Source organism: Drosophila albomicans, chromosome 3 (assembly GCF_009650485.2).
Source record: "Drosophila albomicans strain 15112-1751.03 chromosome 3, ASM965048v2, whole genome shotgun sequence".
In the NCBI taxonomy this organism is placed as follows: Eukaryota; Metazoa; Arthropoda; class Insecta; order Diptera; family Drosophilidae; genus Drosophila; species Drosophila albomicans.
The window spans coordinates 37,611,328-37,628,407 of record NC_047629.2 but is presented as its reverse complement, the minus strand read 5'-3'; the positions used below and the strand labels follow the sequence as shown (position 1 = coordinate 37,628,407).

At 37.7% G+C, this 17,080-nt stretch overlaps 1 protein-coding gene across 2 annotated transcripts in view; it reads right to left on the bottom strand.

Annotated features, from left to right (window-relative positions):
- Positions 1-5,983: 5,983 nt before the first annotated feature.
- The window catches only part of LOC117569169 (GTP-binding protein Rhes), a 44,301-nt gene continuing 33,204 nt past the window's right edge, over positions 5,984-17,080 (bottom strand). For both annotated transcript variants that reach the window (XM_034250235.2, XM_034250236.2), the window contains 4 exons: positions 8,799-9,768; positions 8,501-8,694; positions 7,979-8,162; positions 5,984-7,917 (listed from right to left, as the gene is read on the bottom strand). In XM_034250235.2, coding sequence (XP_034106126.1) covers positions 7,503-7,917; positions 7,979-8,162; positions 8,501-8,694; positions 8,799-9,325 — 1,320 coding nt within the window. In that variant the 5' untranslated portion in view covers positions 9,326-9,768 and the 3' untranslated portion in view covers positions 5,984-7,502. The remainder of the gene's footprint in view (positions 7,918-7,978; positions 8,163-8,500; positions 8,695-8,798; positions 9,769-17,080) is intronic.

Sequence of the window (17,080 nt, the reverse complement as noted above, 5' to 3'; positions counted from 1 at the left end):
TTTTTTATTTAATTTTAAATCAATTTTCATTTCCATTTTGAAATTCCGCACTAGACACAATCAGAAAAACAAAGCAATTCTTCTTTTCCTTCAACTCCAGTTCACAACTGTTACTGTTTCGGTATATATTTTGTGTCTGTGTGCACACGTTTGATTACCAATTTAAATAATTTTTCACTTGAATTAAACCAAATGATTTCAAAGAGAGAAAGCGCCATAAAATAGCGTATCCGCAGCGTATGCCCCGCCTCCACCCACCGCACTGATGCTTTATGAATTTCAATGGCAGGCAACACAGTATAGTTTTTGGTGGCATCTGCGGATGCGGTGTGGTCGCAACAAATGATACTCAGAGCCTGAAAACGATACCGTTACAAATTCAGCTACAGATACAGTATAGATACAGATACATATACAGATACAGATCCGAGCAATGCAATAGATACAGATACAAAAAATACTGTTTTAAGGTAGCCAAAAACAGACTGACAATCGACAAAAGGACAGAAAGCAAACAAATAAACAAATAAACAAGCCGACGGACCAGGAAAAGCCAACAATTGCGATTACGTTTGTGATTGGGGCTGGGACTCTCTTTTTGGGAATGGGGATTGGGATTGGGTTTTGCGATAGGGATTCAAATTGTGGCTGCGATTGTGGGCGCCAAACACACACAGCCAGTGTCGAAATCAGAGTCGAAGTCGAAGTCGAAGTCAGCCACTTAGGCCCAGAGCAATCAAACCAGATGAGCTGAATGAAATTTTAATTTAATGAATGAATACGAAAATTTTTTATTAGTTGATTAGCTTCGAAGGCTTCGAAAGTCTGGAGGCCATGAGGCCACCGCCATCGCAGCCGCAAACGCTTTGCTCTTTCATCAAAACCAAACAGACCCACGACGCAGAAAAAAAATAAAATAAAACGATGCCATGGCAGCGGTAAATCTGAATCGACCTTTTGTCATTACGCAAAAAGCACAACTCCGCGCAAAAGACAAACTTATTATGAAAACTGTTTGTAACTAAATTTTGTTGCTGCGAGACGATTGCATTTTCACTTTTCAATTATAAGACTTGCCACTTGCCAGTTGCCGGTTTTCGGTTGCCAGTTGGCATTTACCATTTGCCATTTGCGGGCACTCGGCAAAAACTTTTTAAATTCCGAGTGCGCCTGACAATGTCATTCATCATAACACGTTTAGCCGTGAGCTTATTAGATTCCACTTTTGTACCCAGGCGCGTTTACAAGTTTCTCTGCTTGTTTTCTTCTTCTGTATTTCTTTTCATTTTGCTGGTCTCGTTCTTCTCTTTTTATTGGGAGCAAAACACAAGTTGTTCGCCAAACCACACACAAGTTACGCTACGCATTTGGCATCCTAAAGAAGTTTCTTCTCGTATTTTCCGAGAGAAGTACGAGACTCAGTGTGAGTGTGAGTGTGTGTGTGTTTCCAAGTGTGTGCTTGTGTCTTTCTTTCGCATATGAGGGCCACACACATGCATACATATGTCACGAATAAAAACAATTTATCATTTAGCTTATCAAGCGAGGCCTAACGTCCATTATTTTGCGGACGCTATGCGCAGAATTGTTTTTTGATGATAGCCATAGCTCCCAGCTAAACATCAGACAGGCGGACTGCCAGGCTGCCAGATAGGCGGAGAGCCCAAAGAACTAGGAGTAGGAAAGCAAAGCAAATGTAAATAGCTAAAGAAATGCCTGAGAAATGATTATTGTTCTATTGTGTGTGAGGGCGTGTGCGTGTGTGAGTGTGTGTGTCTCTTTTTTGTTTCTATGTTAGCTGTGTGTGTCTGTTGTGATTTTGATTAAAATACATTGAATGTGGCAATTGTAATACCTAAACTCCTGCAGGCAGGTAGTCCGCATAGTCAACATTAGAATTTGAAATGTTATTTTGCTGCAAGGCGCAGCCGTATTTCATTTTAATAACCGACTTGCGCGTCTGCGGCTCCAGAGCCTAACGTGTAACTAAAAACCAACAATTATGCATGCCAAACCGCAGAAACCGATGCACCAGGGGCAACGGTAACGGCAAACGTCATCGGCGACAGCCACATCAGAATTTGCATAACTTTGTATGATTTTTCAACGGCACAACGCCACAAAATCATTCAAACATGCACTCGCAGACCAACCGAGCCGAGAAATTGTTACTGGCTTTGTAGATACCCTACAATCGGAAGAAAAAAGCAGCAACATTGCAATCAAATCAAGTGAAATTATTTGGGAAATATTTCACATAAATATTTCACATTTATACATTGTTAATAATTCAGTAATATTCGAAAAGTTACAGCCTAGCATGTTATATACCCCTTTGCGCTGTGGCAAAAACTCACTTATTCGCTCACACACACAGACCATCAGTGAGCCGTCAACATTTCAACTTGTCATGTGAGCAGACACATTTGCTTATATGTACATGCACACATACATCCATGCATAGCATAGCACAGCGCAGCAAGCAGGAGCAAGCAGTGGCAGCAAGACGAAGACTTTGCCGTTGTTGTTGTTGGTGTTGATGTTGTAGCTGCCTGCTACAAAGCTATGTAGCTGCCTGCTACTGGCCTACCTTCAATTTGTCGGGCTTCAGCGGGCCATTCGATAGCATGGCTTTTGTTGCATACTTTGTGACGTTGCGGTGATGGCAAAATTCTCCGCCACGACCACGGAATCGGCTTCAGCTTCGCTGTCGGGCAACAGGAGCAGGCAAAAGCAAAAAAAAAAAGAAAGCAATGTGCAGAAAGCTAAGGTAAGGTATAAGGTATACATATAAGGTATAAGCTATACGGTATATGGTAATGGCAAGCAGTAACGTATTATTTCAGTTACGTTTTGCGGAAATGCAACTGAAAACTTGCAATTTGTTTGACGTTTTGGTATTTTTGTATGAATTTATAATGCACCGGACTTCAACACCTGTCGTTGGCATTGCTACGAGTATTGTTTGCTTGTTTTTCCCCTTTTTGTTGTTTTTTTGAGCTGCTTCTCATGTTCCCCTTATGTCGTCGATTGCAATGTGAGCTGAGCTGAGCTATTTACCATGTGGTTTATTGATATTTTAAGCGAAAAGCCAAGGCTGCACGCGTGTCACAAACACACACGTTCAATGCACACACATGTATGTTTACACATACACATTCAAATGGAAACTCACATGCGTATTTATGTTATGCCGCCGCAGTAACACAAAAAGGTAGCAACTTTTAATTGAAAAACTTGAGCACTTACAACTTGCTGGCAGTAGCGGGGCTAAAAGTCAAGGGAGTGAGGCTAAAGGTTCGCAACCAACGGAATATATTGTATTTCCGCGCTCACACACTACACCTCCACACATACAAGCGCACACATTCGCACACACACGCTCTCGTCGCCCTCTATTAGCAATTGTAAAAGTAAAAGTAACAGAGAAACTGCAACACTTACGGAGCTGGGATTGAATTGGGAAATGAGCAGAATGGAGGAGAAGCCAGGCAGGAGGAGACGGGGAGAAGCAAGGTGCGTTGTCGCCGGCATTACTCAAGTTGTTAGCAATGTTTACAAACACAATAAGCAAATACGCTGACGATAGCGTCAGCAACAACAACAACAACAAAAACAACTATAGAAGTTGTAGTCATAGTCATAGTAGTAGCAACATCAACTGTAAGCGACCTGCACAGGTGTTGCAGACTTAAAGACGCTGTTGCCATTGCCGTTGTTGTTGCTTTTGCTGTTGTTGTTGCTCTGTTTACTCACAAAGTTTTTTGCGTGGGCTGTCGTTGACTTAGGCGAGTAGTTATAGTTGGCACTGTAAGCAGAAGCATGCAGCGCGCCAGCAGCTAGCAGCTAAGTAAAGTCTGCCAGCAAAACGTGCGAATAACTTTACAATTTTGTTGCCGCCCCTGCTCAACAAATATTTACCAGCTGGCAAACTAAGCAGCAATACCGATTTCAGTTTCAACATTCCATTTCAAACCCCTTAAATATGCCAGCAAAGCTTTTGCAATTTAACACGGCGATATACACGAAGCATAATCATTTTGATTTCTTTTGATAACTTATCTCTTTATAATAATTATTCTCATAGCTAGTCGAGCACGATTATGCTATATTATCAGACTACGACTACATCAAAAATATTTATACTTAAATAAAACTACGCTGAAAAAATTAAATTTTTATAATATACAGACAATCAGACGATTTTATTTTTAAAGCCATCAAATATTTAAATGTAATTCCAATAAAATAATAATAAAATAAAGCAATAACTTGGCAATTCCTAAACTAACAAGACGACTTTTTTGCATCGATATTTTTGTCTACTATTTTTTACTATATAATGTAATCTACATTAAATATTCTGGTAAGTAATTATAAATTAAAAATGCTTTAACATCTAATAATAAATAAACTAAATCATATTCAAATATTTGTTGTTAATAAATGTCAAGTTTTCATAATTTTGACTATTGTTCGCGCTTCATATGTTAACATTATTTTCATTATTCCATTAATTTGCATTCTAGGTTTTAGCCCATAGTTTCATGTCATTAAGTTAAGCTTCGATCAATATTAAATAATATACGTCTATATTAATTACCAATACATGCCATATAATGAATGCCGTAGGGACTTACGTACATATTTTAAGACTTAGTGGTCAATTAAATTAATTGTTCTTTTATAAATGTCAGATAATCTAAGTGCTTGTAGACTTTTATTAATTGCTGGAATTAAACAATGGATTGTAAACCTTCACATGTGCATATGGCAAGAGGTATATAAATAGTTATTGTTTCAATCAATATAATATTTAACAGCTGCAGAATTTATATTATGATTTGGCTTTGCGACTAAATCTATTTTCGGGAACGTAATTGGCATTTGCTTAATGCATTTCCATGTGTCCAACGCGCACTGTTCGGCGTGCCATTGTCCGATGTCCGATGTCCTATCTGCCTGTGGCTGTGGAGGCTAATAACTGCAGCAGCGATGGTAACATGGCCAGCGATAACGTTGCACATGCAAATTGCACCTCGCGCAACGTCAACCGCACTGATTATCGAGTGTCGACTATGGGGCAAGAGTGGTAGAGGCAAAGCTACACTGGGTTGGGTTAGGCTAGTTGCTGCCGGCACGTGCATAAGCCAGCAGCAGCTAATGCCCAAAGCCACACGGCTCCAGCTCAGTATATCATATAAACCATAAGCCTATTAATAGCCCCTGTCTGCGATCGGACAAACAATTAAAATTGACGGCACTTTTAAGCGTTCAGCGAACCAGCCAACCGGCCTCGACTTCTCCTCCCTCACCCGCAGCTGTTAAATTGCCTGTAAATGCATTGCCATTGCCCAGCACGTGCACGGGCCTCGCCCCTTTTTTAGCCATGGCTTTAGCCTCGGCTGTCGGCCCAGCTGTTGTAAGCTTTTAGCAATTAGTTTTGTTCATGTTGTCGCATCGGACTAGCATTAATTTTCCGTGTAATTTGCTAACTTTGCTGTGGAGTGTTCAAATGCAATTGAATTAACGGGTTGCATTTCTCCAGCAAGATAATGTATACGCCATGTGTGTGATCAACGGAAGTCTTTATATGCTCAACATTTTCCACGACATTCAGAGTTAATCTTTGGCTGATTAGATGTTGGTCATTTGTCGGTGAATGTGCGAAGCTTTTAAATTCAAAAGTTGAACCGCAGCGAGCTTTGTTTGTGCTTTCTGGAAGCGTAACCTATGAAATGTAAAGCTCTGGCTGCCACACAGCTTTCTTAAGATATTAAAAGCTTTCGAATTAAACAATTCGAGCGCTTTGAGGTTTGCATTTCTGTTGTTGATTCCAGACCAAAAGTCCTTTCGAAATCGAAACTCAGCTACATTACTTAAAGCTCTCGGCATTTCTAAAGCTAAAAGTTCAGCGCACTAATAAAAATGCAATTTGATTTTGTTCTGGAATTTTATGTTATTTTATTTAAATGTAATAAACAATGCAAATCCAAAGCATTAAAATGTAAATTTTATACTATGCAAATCTCGAGCCGTTACCCATAATTGTTACTAATTGTTGTCATTAATAATTATATGAACCACAATTTGCGGGTCTCGTCCCTCATTGAAAATTGTAAATATTTGCACTTCTTGGAATGAATATGAATTCATTTGTTTTTTTTTTCTTCTGAAATTCAAATAACTTTTTGTTTTTGTTAACGCATTTTGTTTTTCAGTATTTTAGGTATAGTAGTAATATATAGATTATGTATATATGTATATATAATATGTTGGTATATTTTTGGTTGTATATAGTAATAATAATTTGGTCTTTGTTTAACTCCTTTATCCATAATAATAGTACATTTTATATTTAGTTTTGCTTGTAATTAATTCGCGAAAATTGTTGCTGTTGCTTAGGGGTAAATTGAAACTCGAATTTACTACACATAAATTCGGTTTAACGCTAGATGTGTGTGTGTATATGTTTGTGTACTAAGTATATATGTATATATATATATATATTTATTTGTTTTTGTATTTGTATTGAACTATAGCATAGATTTAGTTTAGATCGGTGTACAAGTTAGTGTTCCATTGGACCCTTTAGGGCAATCGATTTGGTTTCGGTTTCAGTTACAGATTCGGTGTTTGTATTTTTTGGTTTACTTTTTATCGTTTTTGTTTGTGGGATGTCTTTGGCTGTGATATGTGACGTGAAGAAGTGTGAAGAACAGAAATATAGTTGGTAACATCAACAACAATCAACAATAACAATAAAATTAGCTATCATCATATCATATCATATAATTTGATTCAAATTCCATATAAATCTAAAACTGAATCGAATCGAATCAAAGTGAATCGAATCAAATCGAATAACAAGTACCAATTCCAAGTACGTCATAACATTATTGTCGCCTGCTTTTTGGTTTTCATTTTATGTCTTGTTTTCATTTCATTTACTTTTTTATGTTTTGTTTTTTATTTGGGTGCATCAATTAATCATAGAGTATGTGCCATTCGAGTATCAAAAAATACAACAATCGAAATATATTTATTTGTAAATGGAATATAATAGAATTTGGGTCATTTTCTGGGGAATCAAAGTTATTTTGTATTCTCGGGGGAGGAAGAATAGCAAATCCAACTGGGGACGGGAACTTTGTGTATCTGTCTGTGTGTGAGTGTGTGTGTGCGTGATTCAAGTGAATTATTTATAATTTTCTACAAATTGTACGCTTTGTTTGCTGATAGTTTAATAACAATGCGAGAATGCAAAATGCATAATAATAATTATTATTTTAACTTGGCTTAGGCTAACCACAATAAATATTCAAGTATTTACATTACATATCGAAATCACCCAAACGCTGCGTTTAAAATTAAAATCTCTTCTCTCTCTCTCTCTCTCTCTCTCTATCTCTCTATCGCTTTCAATTATTTCTTTGCTGACTCAGAGACTATGACTGCTGCTCTATCTACTATCACATGGACGTCAGATGGATCAGATCGGTTTACATGATGGCACAGCGATTCCAGCGAGATGTGTTACGAACTCCGCTTTCGCCACCATCATTGAGGGCCATCGTCTTGGAGCGCATTAGATTAAGGTCGGTGCGAATGCTGGGACGTCGTGCATTTGGCGTGACCACGCCGCAGGCATCGCTGAAGCGCCGCTTGATGGAGAGTGCGTTCTTTTTGCTGCCACCAACTGCCGAACCATGCGGTGGCAGTGGCGAAGGGTTGCCGAACACAGAGACAAGACGCCGATGGTGATTCGGTGTCATCTCCAGGGGCAAGTTTGAGACCATGAATAAAGCGTAAAACAAATCATCGATGCGATAATTCTGACGTGCCGAGCACTCCACAAATGTACAGCAATTATCCTGGCCCGCAATGTAGCCCATAACCTCATCTACTTGCACAGTTCTAAGCAGAGATTAGAAGGATTATTTTACATGGATTAATCAATTCAATTATCATCACTCACTTGAATTCGCGATCGCATTTGTTGCCCGCCAGTATCATGGGTATCTTTGGGAGACTTTTCTTTTTGAAACCAGAGCCAGGATTGAGGGCAGCCCATTTGGTTTCCAATATGTTCTCGCGTAGACGTACGACCTCCTCGAAGGACTCGCGTGAGTCCATGCTGAAGACCAATATGAATAGATCGCCTGTGGATGCAATAAATTGTAGCAGTCAAATCAAATCAAATATTTATCCTTAACCGATTTAGATAATGCAAATTTATTGCTTATTTATTATGTCCCAAAATGGCAACTAGCTGCGACGTATGTGTGCGTGTGTGTTCGTAAGAGTAAATGACTACAAGAGACTCCTTCAGCTGCGACTGATTCTTATGATAATTTATAGCACATTAAATAGCGCCAGGCACTCGGCAGCTTAAGTGATGAAACGTGCGCTTGATATGATTGCGGTTAACACACATCCAAGCACACACAGACACACATGTCGCACACACACACGCGCGTATCTCGCACACCCAACTCACCCGTTAGAAATGACAAACGACGCATTGCGGGAAACGGATGATAGCCTGAAGTATCCAAAATATCCAATTGAAAGACCTCATTTCGTATGCGGTACAATTTGCGATGAAACTCCTCAATAGTTGGCGTATAGGCCTCCTCAAACCGATTGCCCAGGAAACGTGCCACAATCGACGATTTGCCAGCACGTGAAGAACTGTTCGCCCCCAACCCATAGAAAAAAATGAAAATGTGCCGCGTCCAGCAGAAACTTGAATTAATTTCATCCACACACAGTGCAAAGTACTCAAAGTTACCTACCCAAGCATTACAAGTCTGTAGCAATTCTTGGCCGATGGCAGACTGTCGTCGCAGAGCGAAAGACCGGCACCGAGGCCGTAAATGAAATCGTCGGACTGCTCGATGGCATCCAAATTGGAGTGGTGCTCCAGCATGTGAGCCTGATGCAGTTCGGCGGTGGTTACGATGCGGCTGCTCGTTACGCCGCCATTGCTGCCACTGCCACCCGCTGCATCCTCTAGAAAGGTAACCACATGAGCAGCTCCACCACCTCCAGCACCCGTTACTCCCACTGCATGCGGTGGGTCGTCGAGGGTGGGCGTGGATCTGGCGTTGCCCAAATGCTGTTGGAGCTGCTGGCTATTGGGTTTGTTACGAGCTCTATTGACGCTATTACTGTTACTGCAGCTATTAGTGTTTGCTGTTGCTCCTGTTGCTGTTCCTGTCGCTGTTGCGGGTGTTGGTGTTGGCCCTGGCTCATTTAGGGCGACATCGACATAGTTGTTGTTGTTGCTGCGCGCACAGAACCAAGTTTTGCACCGATACATTTCGTCTGTGTCATTTCCGCCACTTTAATGGTCGACTGCCATCCTCGCTGTCGCCCTCCACTCAATGCTCTATGCGCTATGCGTACCACGCGTCGTATACGTGCTGCCGCTTATTACGCATACGCAGCGTGCAACAGTCAAACAGCGGCACTGACAAAACTCACAACCTGCATGCACTTGATTGCTTGTTTTTCCAGCCACAAAATTAGTTTTTGCCTTCTCGCTGTTGCCGTTCGCTGTTGCTTCCTGTTAGTCAGTTAGTCAGCCAGTTCCTGCCTGCAATTTGCATTTTCAATCTCTCAACTTTGCCGTTCTTGTTGATGATGCCCGTTAACAACACAACATTTACATTTACATTTACATAGGTATGATTTCGATTTCGCAATCTTTAATAACATACAACTTTAGCTTCAGAAGGAAGGATGTGCTGCTTGCTGTTTATGCTGCAAAGAAAAGAAGTAATAATAAATATTATAATCGACTGTATTTGACTGTGATACACCGGGTATATACCCAGGTATAAGCCAATATTTAACAATGTGTTTGAAATATAGTACTATATGAAGAATATGAGTACAAAGTTTGAGCGAATGGTCATAAAAGAGTTTTCTAAGAGATTCAAAATTTATCTTCAATTTATCATAAATACTGCCAGTATTATAAAACATTTCGAGAAAATAGAAACAAATTTTGGAAGATTCGCAGAAAAGCACAGATAACGAAACTTGTTTAGTTTCTCTCATTATTATTGGATGACTTTCTATAAAAGTGTCGATTCAGCTTATAAATCTTATCTTAGATAATAAAATATCACAGCAATAAATTCCTTATATATTACTGAGAAGATTGAATATTTCAGCTCAACTGTTACATTAACAGCAACAAGTCAAACACTCATACGATTAAATCGCGACAGCTCATCATATCCGCTTGTCGTATTGATACCGAGCAAAGAAAATGCATAAACTTTTGTATTTTATTCGCGGGCGAATGTAGCGTGAAATGCATAAGGATTGCCTGGTTCGGAGGCAGTCTTACATTCGGCTGGGTAATTGCATGGACATGGACATGGACACGGGCCATTCCAGGCGAGTAAACCACATAATAATGGCGCATACAAATTTCAAATTGAGTGCACTGGCTGTGTCCATTAAAAGGGATTGACGATGCCCCCAGCCGACCCGACGACCATTTGGCTTCAATAATGACCATCTTGCAACAAATCTAATTAACTTTGTTTTAGCTCAACTACGTGTTCGGGCAACAACACTAGCTACAACCTCACGCCCTTTCGCCCTTTCTTCCTACACCTCCATTCAAATATGGGCGGGAGAGAACTGAGAAGTGGTGTGAAGAGCACTGCAAGGGAATCGAAACCGGAAAGTGCCGACCGTAATCGAGTGCAGCAAAGGACGCGCGCTATTTTGTTCATTTTAGAGTTTTTTTTCTTCCGTCTCTCTTTTTGCACTTGTGGCCAGCGCTGCTTTTAAATGGCAACGCTATGGCTCGAAAGGAATTCGGTTGGAAAAATACGAGTATGCAACAAAAAGAATTTCGCCCCGTTAAACGAGTAGTCACACGAGTGTGAGTTTGAATACTAACTCGGTTTTGTAATGCACACTAATTCATTTATACAAGCTTCCGCTGCCTTTGGCATTGGCAACAAAAGCCATTTAACGAACTACTTGAAATGATATCATAATTGAATTCCGACTTTTTTTCAGCACGCTGCTCGAAGCGATTTCCATACGTTTGTCAAGAAAAACACGCAAATGAATTTTGGGAAAGTGAAATAATCGCCCGAAGATAAAAGGCGACATTGGAAAGCGAAACGACTCAAGCAAACAATGAACGAAGCCAACCAACCAACCAAACATTATTCGAAGAAGCGCAAACAACAAATGCTAACCAAATTAAAATAACTTTTCCAATTGCCTCGCACTACCAAAATCAACATGACTGTGATGTAAAGTGATTACATTTTTCAACAACTCTCACATGTAAGAAGATCCTTATTCGAATTGCATAATTTATAGAACTTGTTATTAACATTTTAAGCATATATTTACATAAGCAATATCCAATTTATCCGTTTATTGAATAATGGAAGTGTGGCTTATAATTATCATAATAAAGTATTCATATTTAGCAAATATAAACTTACATTGGCAATTAAATACGTTTAAACAATTTAAAATAATTTTGCAATTGGTTATCTGTTGAACATAAATAACTGAACTAAGTAAATAATTCAGATTAATTATGGGAAACACTGAAAAGAAAATATTTTAAGATAAATAATTTCGTAATCAATCATCCCGTTAAAGTCAATGCAAAGATTTATTTTTGTTTTTTGCATCATATGATGAATATTTTAATAGGTAAGTGACGAGTGATTGATAACATGTTCAATGTTTTTTGACATCCAGCATTGCAATAACCAAAAAATATTAAAAATTTAAAAACTGTTTTCTCCGCTCTGTGTGACATTTGCGCACTACTCCAGAAATTTCGACTAGAAGTAGACTTGACAAAATGAAGTACCTATAAGTAAATTGATAAACAATTTCGAATGCATTTTCCTTTCATTTAAGAAAAATGAATGTCACTTAGTATAAGCAATTTCTTAAATTTTGAGTAATTGAAAATGTACGTATTTTTAACATTAAAAACATTATTAGCATTTAGAAAAACACTTGTTTTACATCTTTCTCATATGTCATGCCCTTGTTTATGATTTCTGTTCATGCAGTCGTTTCCCACTCTTATTGCCACAATGTCTTCATTTTATGCTGGGGCTTTTAATGGTAACAAACTATTTCTCATATTTGCTTGCAGTACGTGCAAATAAATGCGCAAGGTGTGTGTGCGCTTCCTTTTGGACGCCATTATAATTACAAATATCTAGTTCCATTACTATTTTCATTTCTTGTTCATAGCCATGCCAGCTGCCACAAGTTATCATGTGCAACGTCGATCTGCGAGTGGCAAATGCAATCGACACCTAATCTGGGCGCGTACATCTACGTTTTATTCATAAAGCGTGCAAACAAAAACACTGAGTCCCAGCAGTTACCGTACATGCTAAGCCAAAAATTGTGCGTAGAGATAAACACGAAAAAGCGTGCAAAAAGAGATAAAAATCCACAAAAACATAAAAGCAAAATGAATATATTTAAAATCAAATGTAGCTATAAGTGTTTGCATTCGATTGATAAATATAAAATATTTATTTGTAATTTAAAAAACAATAAGATAGCTCTCAAATTATTGGCTATTATTCCAGTCATTTTGTTATACTATAAAGTGTCAATATACTACATCGCATAGAAATTTATAGAAATTTTGCTATTGATACAATTCTCAATTTGATGAGAGGCGAAACAGAGTCAAAGCAGAACAACGAAAAGTATGTGTTCTGCTCGGCTCGCACTTTCGTCAAGTCATAATGCTGACAGAGAACAATACCAAAAAATGCGTAATAAAAAGTTTAGAGCGATATTTTCCATATGCTACGGCTCTCGCACATATTTTGTTGTATGTTCCTATTTTGGTGAATAAAGTACTCTCCATTTCTTCTCTTAAATGAGTCAACGACCTCATAGTGCTCCCTTAATCTGTTGCTTAACTCGCTTTGCTCACTTTCTCTCTCGCTCACTCTTTACTAATCAGGTGAAAACAACTAGATAATCAGCCCATCACATATTCTTCAATCAGATCGAATTTCTAAAACACTTTCAGTCTTGTTGATTACATCGTGATTGGCTCAGAGAGTAACGCGGACTCTACAAAATGACCGCCACAGCCCACAACTCCGTCGGACATTGAGATTGTCATTGAGACGTTCGTCGAGATGTACGTTAGGACGTATGTTCTTCTGATAACCGTCTGACATCATTGGAGGAGGAAGCGCGACGGTCGGTCAAGTTGTTGTACATATCCCTAGGTATTTTTTTTACGATTGTGATCATCTGTTTCTTAATACCTTCTAACAACTCACAATTGGATGAGTCAATAGTATTGGACCAGTCTTTTGAATTGGACCAGTCAAATGAATTTGACCAGTTAAATGACTTTGACCAGTCGATTGAATGGGACCCATATATAATAATACAAAATTAAAAAGTCGACCTAAAGGCAAGTAGAAGCACCAACGTAAATAAAAATACCTTATACTTAACTTGATATGTATATCAAACCCACATTTAAAATTAATATAGCATTATTAATAAAATTGACGACTGAAACTTTGTCGTCATAAAATGTAAATGACATTAATTAATAAAAATATTACAATTCAATTTAAGTGCCATAAAGTATTGACAAATTAAATTCAAATCAACTACGTATAATTCCAACAAATGAAATCAAAAATATTTTGGAATATTTTGTGATTCGTATAGAGATAATTAACGGTTGCCCTCGGCTTACAATTTTTAGCTTGATTAAAATATAGGATTTAAGGCAACGGAGAATAAATTTAATATACATATTAATAAATTATAATAGACTGCATTACTTATATTACATTAAATTTAATCTCGTTTTGTGTTCTAATATAAAGAGTACAAATGTACTACATTGTCAGCCAAAGCAACTAATTAAGTAGCCGTTTGCCCCATACAAAAGTATTTTTATAGTCGCTACCCATTGGGTAGAAGGGTATTATAACTTTGTGTCGGCAGGAAAAGTATATAACAGATAAAAGGAGGCATCTCCGACCCTAAAAAGTATATATATTCTTGATCAGCATTAACAGCCGAAATCGTAGCCATGTCCGTCTGTGTGTCTGTGTGTCTGTCCGTCTCTCCGTATGAACACCTAGATCTCAGAGACTATAAGAGATAGAGATATAATTTGTATTATATGTATGTACTTGGTGTGTTAAATATTTTAAACAAACTTAAATTGCGTTCAAACATAACATGTGCTATCGAAAAATAATTATATCGCTATATCTTATAGTTTCTGAGATCTATGCGTTCATACAGATTGAAAAACAAGCAGTCGAACAGGCAGACAGACGGACATGGCTGATGAAAAATATATATACTTAATAGTTTCGGAGATGCCTCCTTCTGGCTATTACATACTTTTTATTGAGCCACAATTCCATTCTAACATTTTTTTACCCGCTACTCATAAAGTGGGTAAAAAAATGGATAGTAATATATTGAGAGAGAGTTGAGAGCAGAGCCAATAATATTTTCCATATGCGTACGGCTCTCGCATGTGTTTCGTTTTTTCTGTTTCTATGTTGGTGAATATAATGTGTTCTCCACTTATTCTCTTAAATGAGTCAACCACCTCCCTCCCTTATTTGCTTTCTCAATGAACAGAATTAAACTTTTGAGAAACTGAGCAATGAAGAATAAACATAAATTAACATTATTTTGATCATTCGCGTGTAAGCAACCCAGCACAACGCAATGTGCTAAAAAGGAAAAAGACGGAAAAATCAACTTAATTGTCAGTTCATCAGATATTCTTCGATCGGATCGAATTTTTAAAATACGCCTGGGCTTGTTATTTAAATGGCTATTGGCTTTACGAGTAACGCGGATTCGAATAAATGCCCGCCACAACCCCCAACTCAGTCTGCAACTGAGATTAACATTGAGACTGAAGTTGAGACGAACCTCGATACGAACGTTGAGACCATCGTTAGGACGTATGTTGCATCTGCAGCACAGCCAACTTCCGACAACCGGCTGAATCAGGCAGCAGAGGAAAGTCATGGGCAACTGCCGTTCAAAGTGCTCTACGTAGTGTTTATCATGTTGTTATCGACTTGGATCTTGACTTCTCTAATACACTGAATTAACAAGTCAAACTAGAGGCAAGCTTGATATGTAATTTAAAATTGAGTTAGCATTTTTTATAAATTTGCTGACTGAGATTCTGGAGTCTTTGATTAATAAAAATAACGCAATTCAATTAACAAGTCAAATGAATTTTTGAATATTTTATGATTTGTATTTGTCGAAGTCTGTTCTGCCGAAGTCTGTTTATTCATAATCGCGAAGCGAGTTCCGATGCTTTCACAGGCGATTGCATAAGCACACTGCTCGCTCGATCCTTTTACTGCCTACGCCATAGCCATCGAACCACACTCAGCGAGAGCTGACAGTGTCGCTTATATTTATTTAGCAAATGTTAATTTACTCTTGGCAATGATAAAATGGTTTAAACAATTATTGAATATTTTGCAATTTGTTATCTGTTAAACATAAATAACTGAACTAAGAAAATAATTCAGATTATGATTCTGAGTAATTAAAATGAAATATTTTTCACACCCCGAAAACACTGAAAAAAATTTTTTTAAAATAATTTCGTAATCAATCGTGTGTGCAAAAAATCATCCCGTTTAATGCAAAGATTTATTTTTATTTTTCGCATCATATGACAAATATTTTGATAGATAAGTTGTTATGAGTGATTGATAACATGTTGAATGTTTTTTAGCTCCAGCGTTGCAATAATCAAAAAATATTAAAAATTTAAAAACTGTTTTGCGCGCTCTGCTTGACTTTTGAGCACTACTCCAGAAATTTCGACTAGAAGTAGACTTGACAAAATGAAGTACTTATAAGTAAATTGATAAACAATTTCGAATGCATTTTCCTTGCATTTAAGAGAAAAGAATGTCAATTAGTTTAAGTCATTTCACATATTTTGATAATTGAAAATATACCTATCCAATACATTTTTAACATTAGAAACATTATTAGCATTAAGAAAAACACTTGTTTTACACCTTTCTCATATGTCATGCCCTTGTTTATGATTCCTATTCATGCAGTCGTTTCCCACTCTTATTGCCACAATGTCTTCATTTTATGCTGGGGCTTTTAATGGTAACAAACTATTTCTCATATTTGCTTGCAGTACGTGCAAATAAATGCGCAAGGTGTGTGTGCGCTTCCTTTTGGACGCCATTACCATTACAAATATCTAGTTCCATTACTATTTTCATTTCTTGTTCATAGCCATGCCAGCTGCCACAAGTTATCATGTGCAACGTCGATCTGCGAGTGGCAAATGTAATCGACACCTAATCTGGACGCGTACATCTACGTTTTATTCGTAAAGCGTGCAAACAAAAACTCTGAGAACCAGAAGTTACCACACACGCTAAGCCAAAAATTGTGCGTGGAGATAAACACGCATGCAAAGCGAGCAAATAGAGAGATAAAAATCCATAAAAACTTAAAAGCAAAATAAATACATTTAAAATCGTAGATATTAGAATTTGCTTCAAATTAATACATTTAAAATATTTATTTGTAATTTGAAAGACAATAAATAAGATAATTTTCATATTATTCCAAAATACATTATATTTCTTTTAGTCATTTTGTCATAGTATAAAGTGCCAATATGCTACTCCGTAACAGCGGAATTTATGCACATGTTGCTATTGCTACCTCTCTCATTTTGATGAGAGACGAAGCAGAGTCATAACAGAACAACGAAAAAGTATGTACTGTGCTATGCGCACAGTTTCGTCAAGTGATAAGTTTATAAATGAACAATACCAAAAAATGCGTAGTAAAAAATTGAGAGCGATAGTTTCCACGTGCTACGGTTCTAGCGTTTTGTTTTTTTCTGTTTATATTTTGGTGAATAGAACGTATGAAGACTCTTAAATGAGTCAATAACTTCATATTGCTCTCTTAATCAGTTGCTTTGCTCGTTTGCTCACTTTCTCTCTCATTCACTCTTTACTGACCAGAACTAAACTATTGAGAA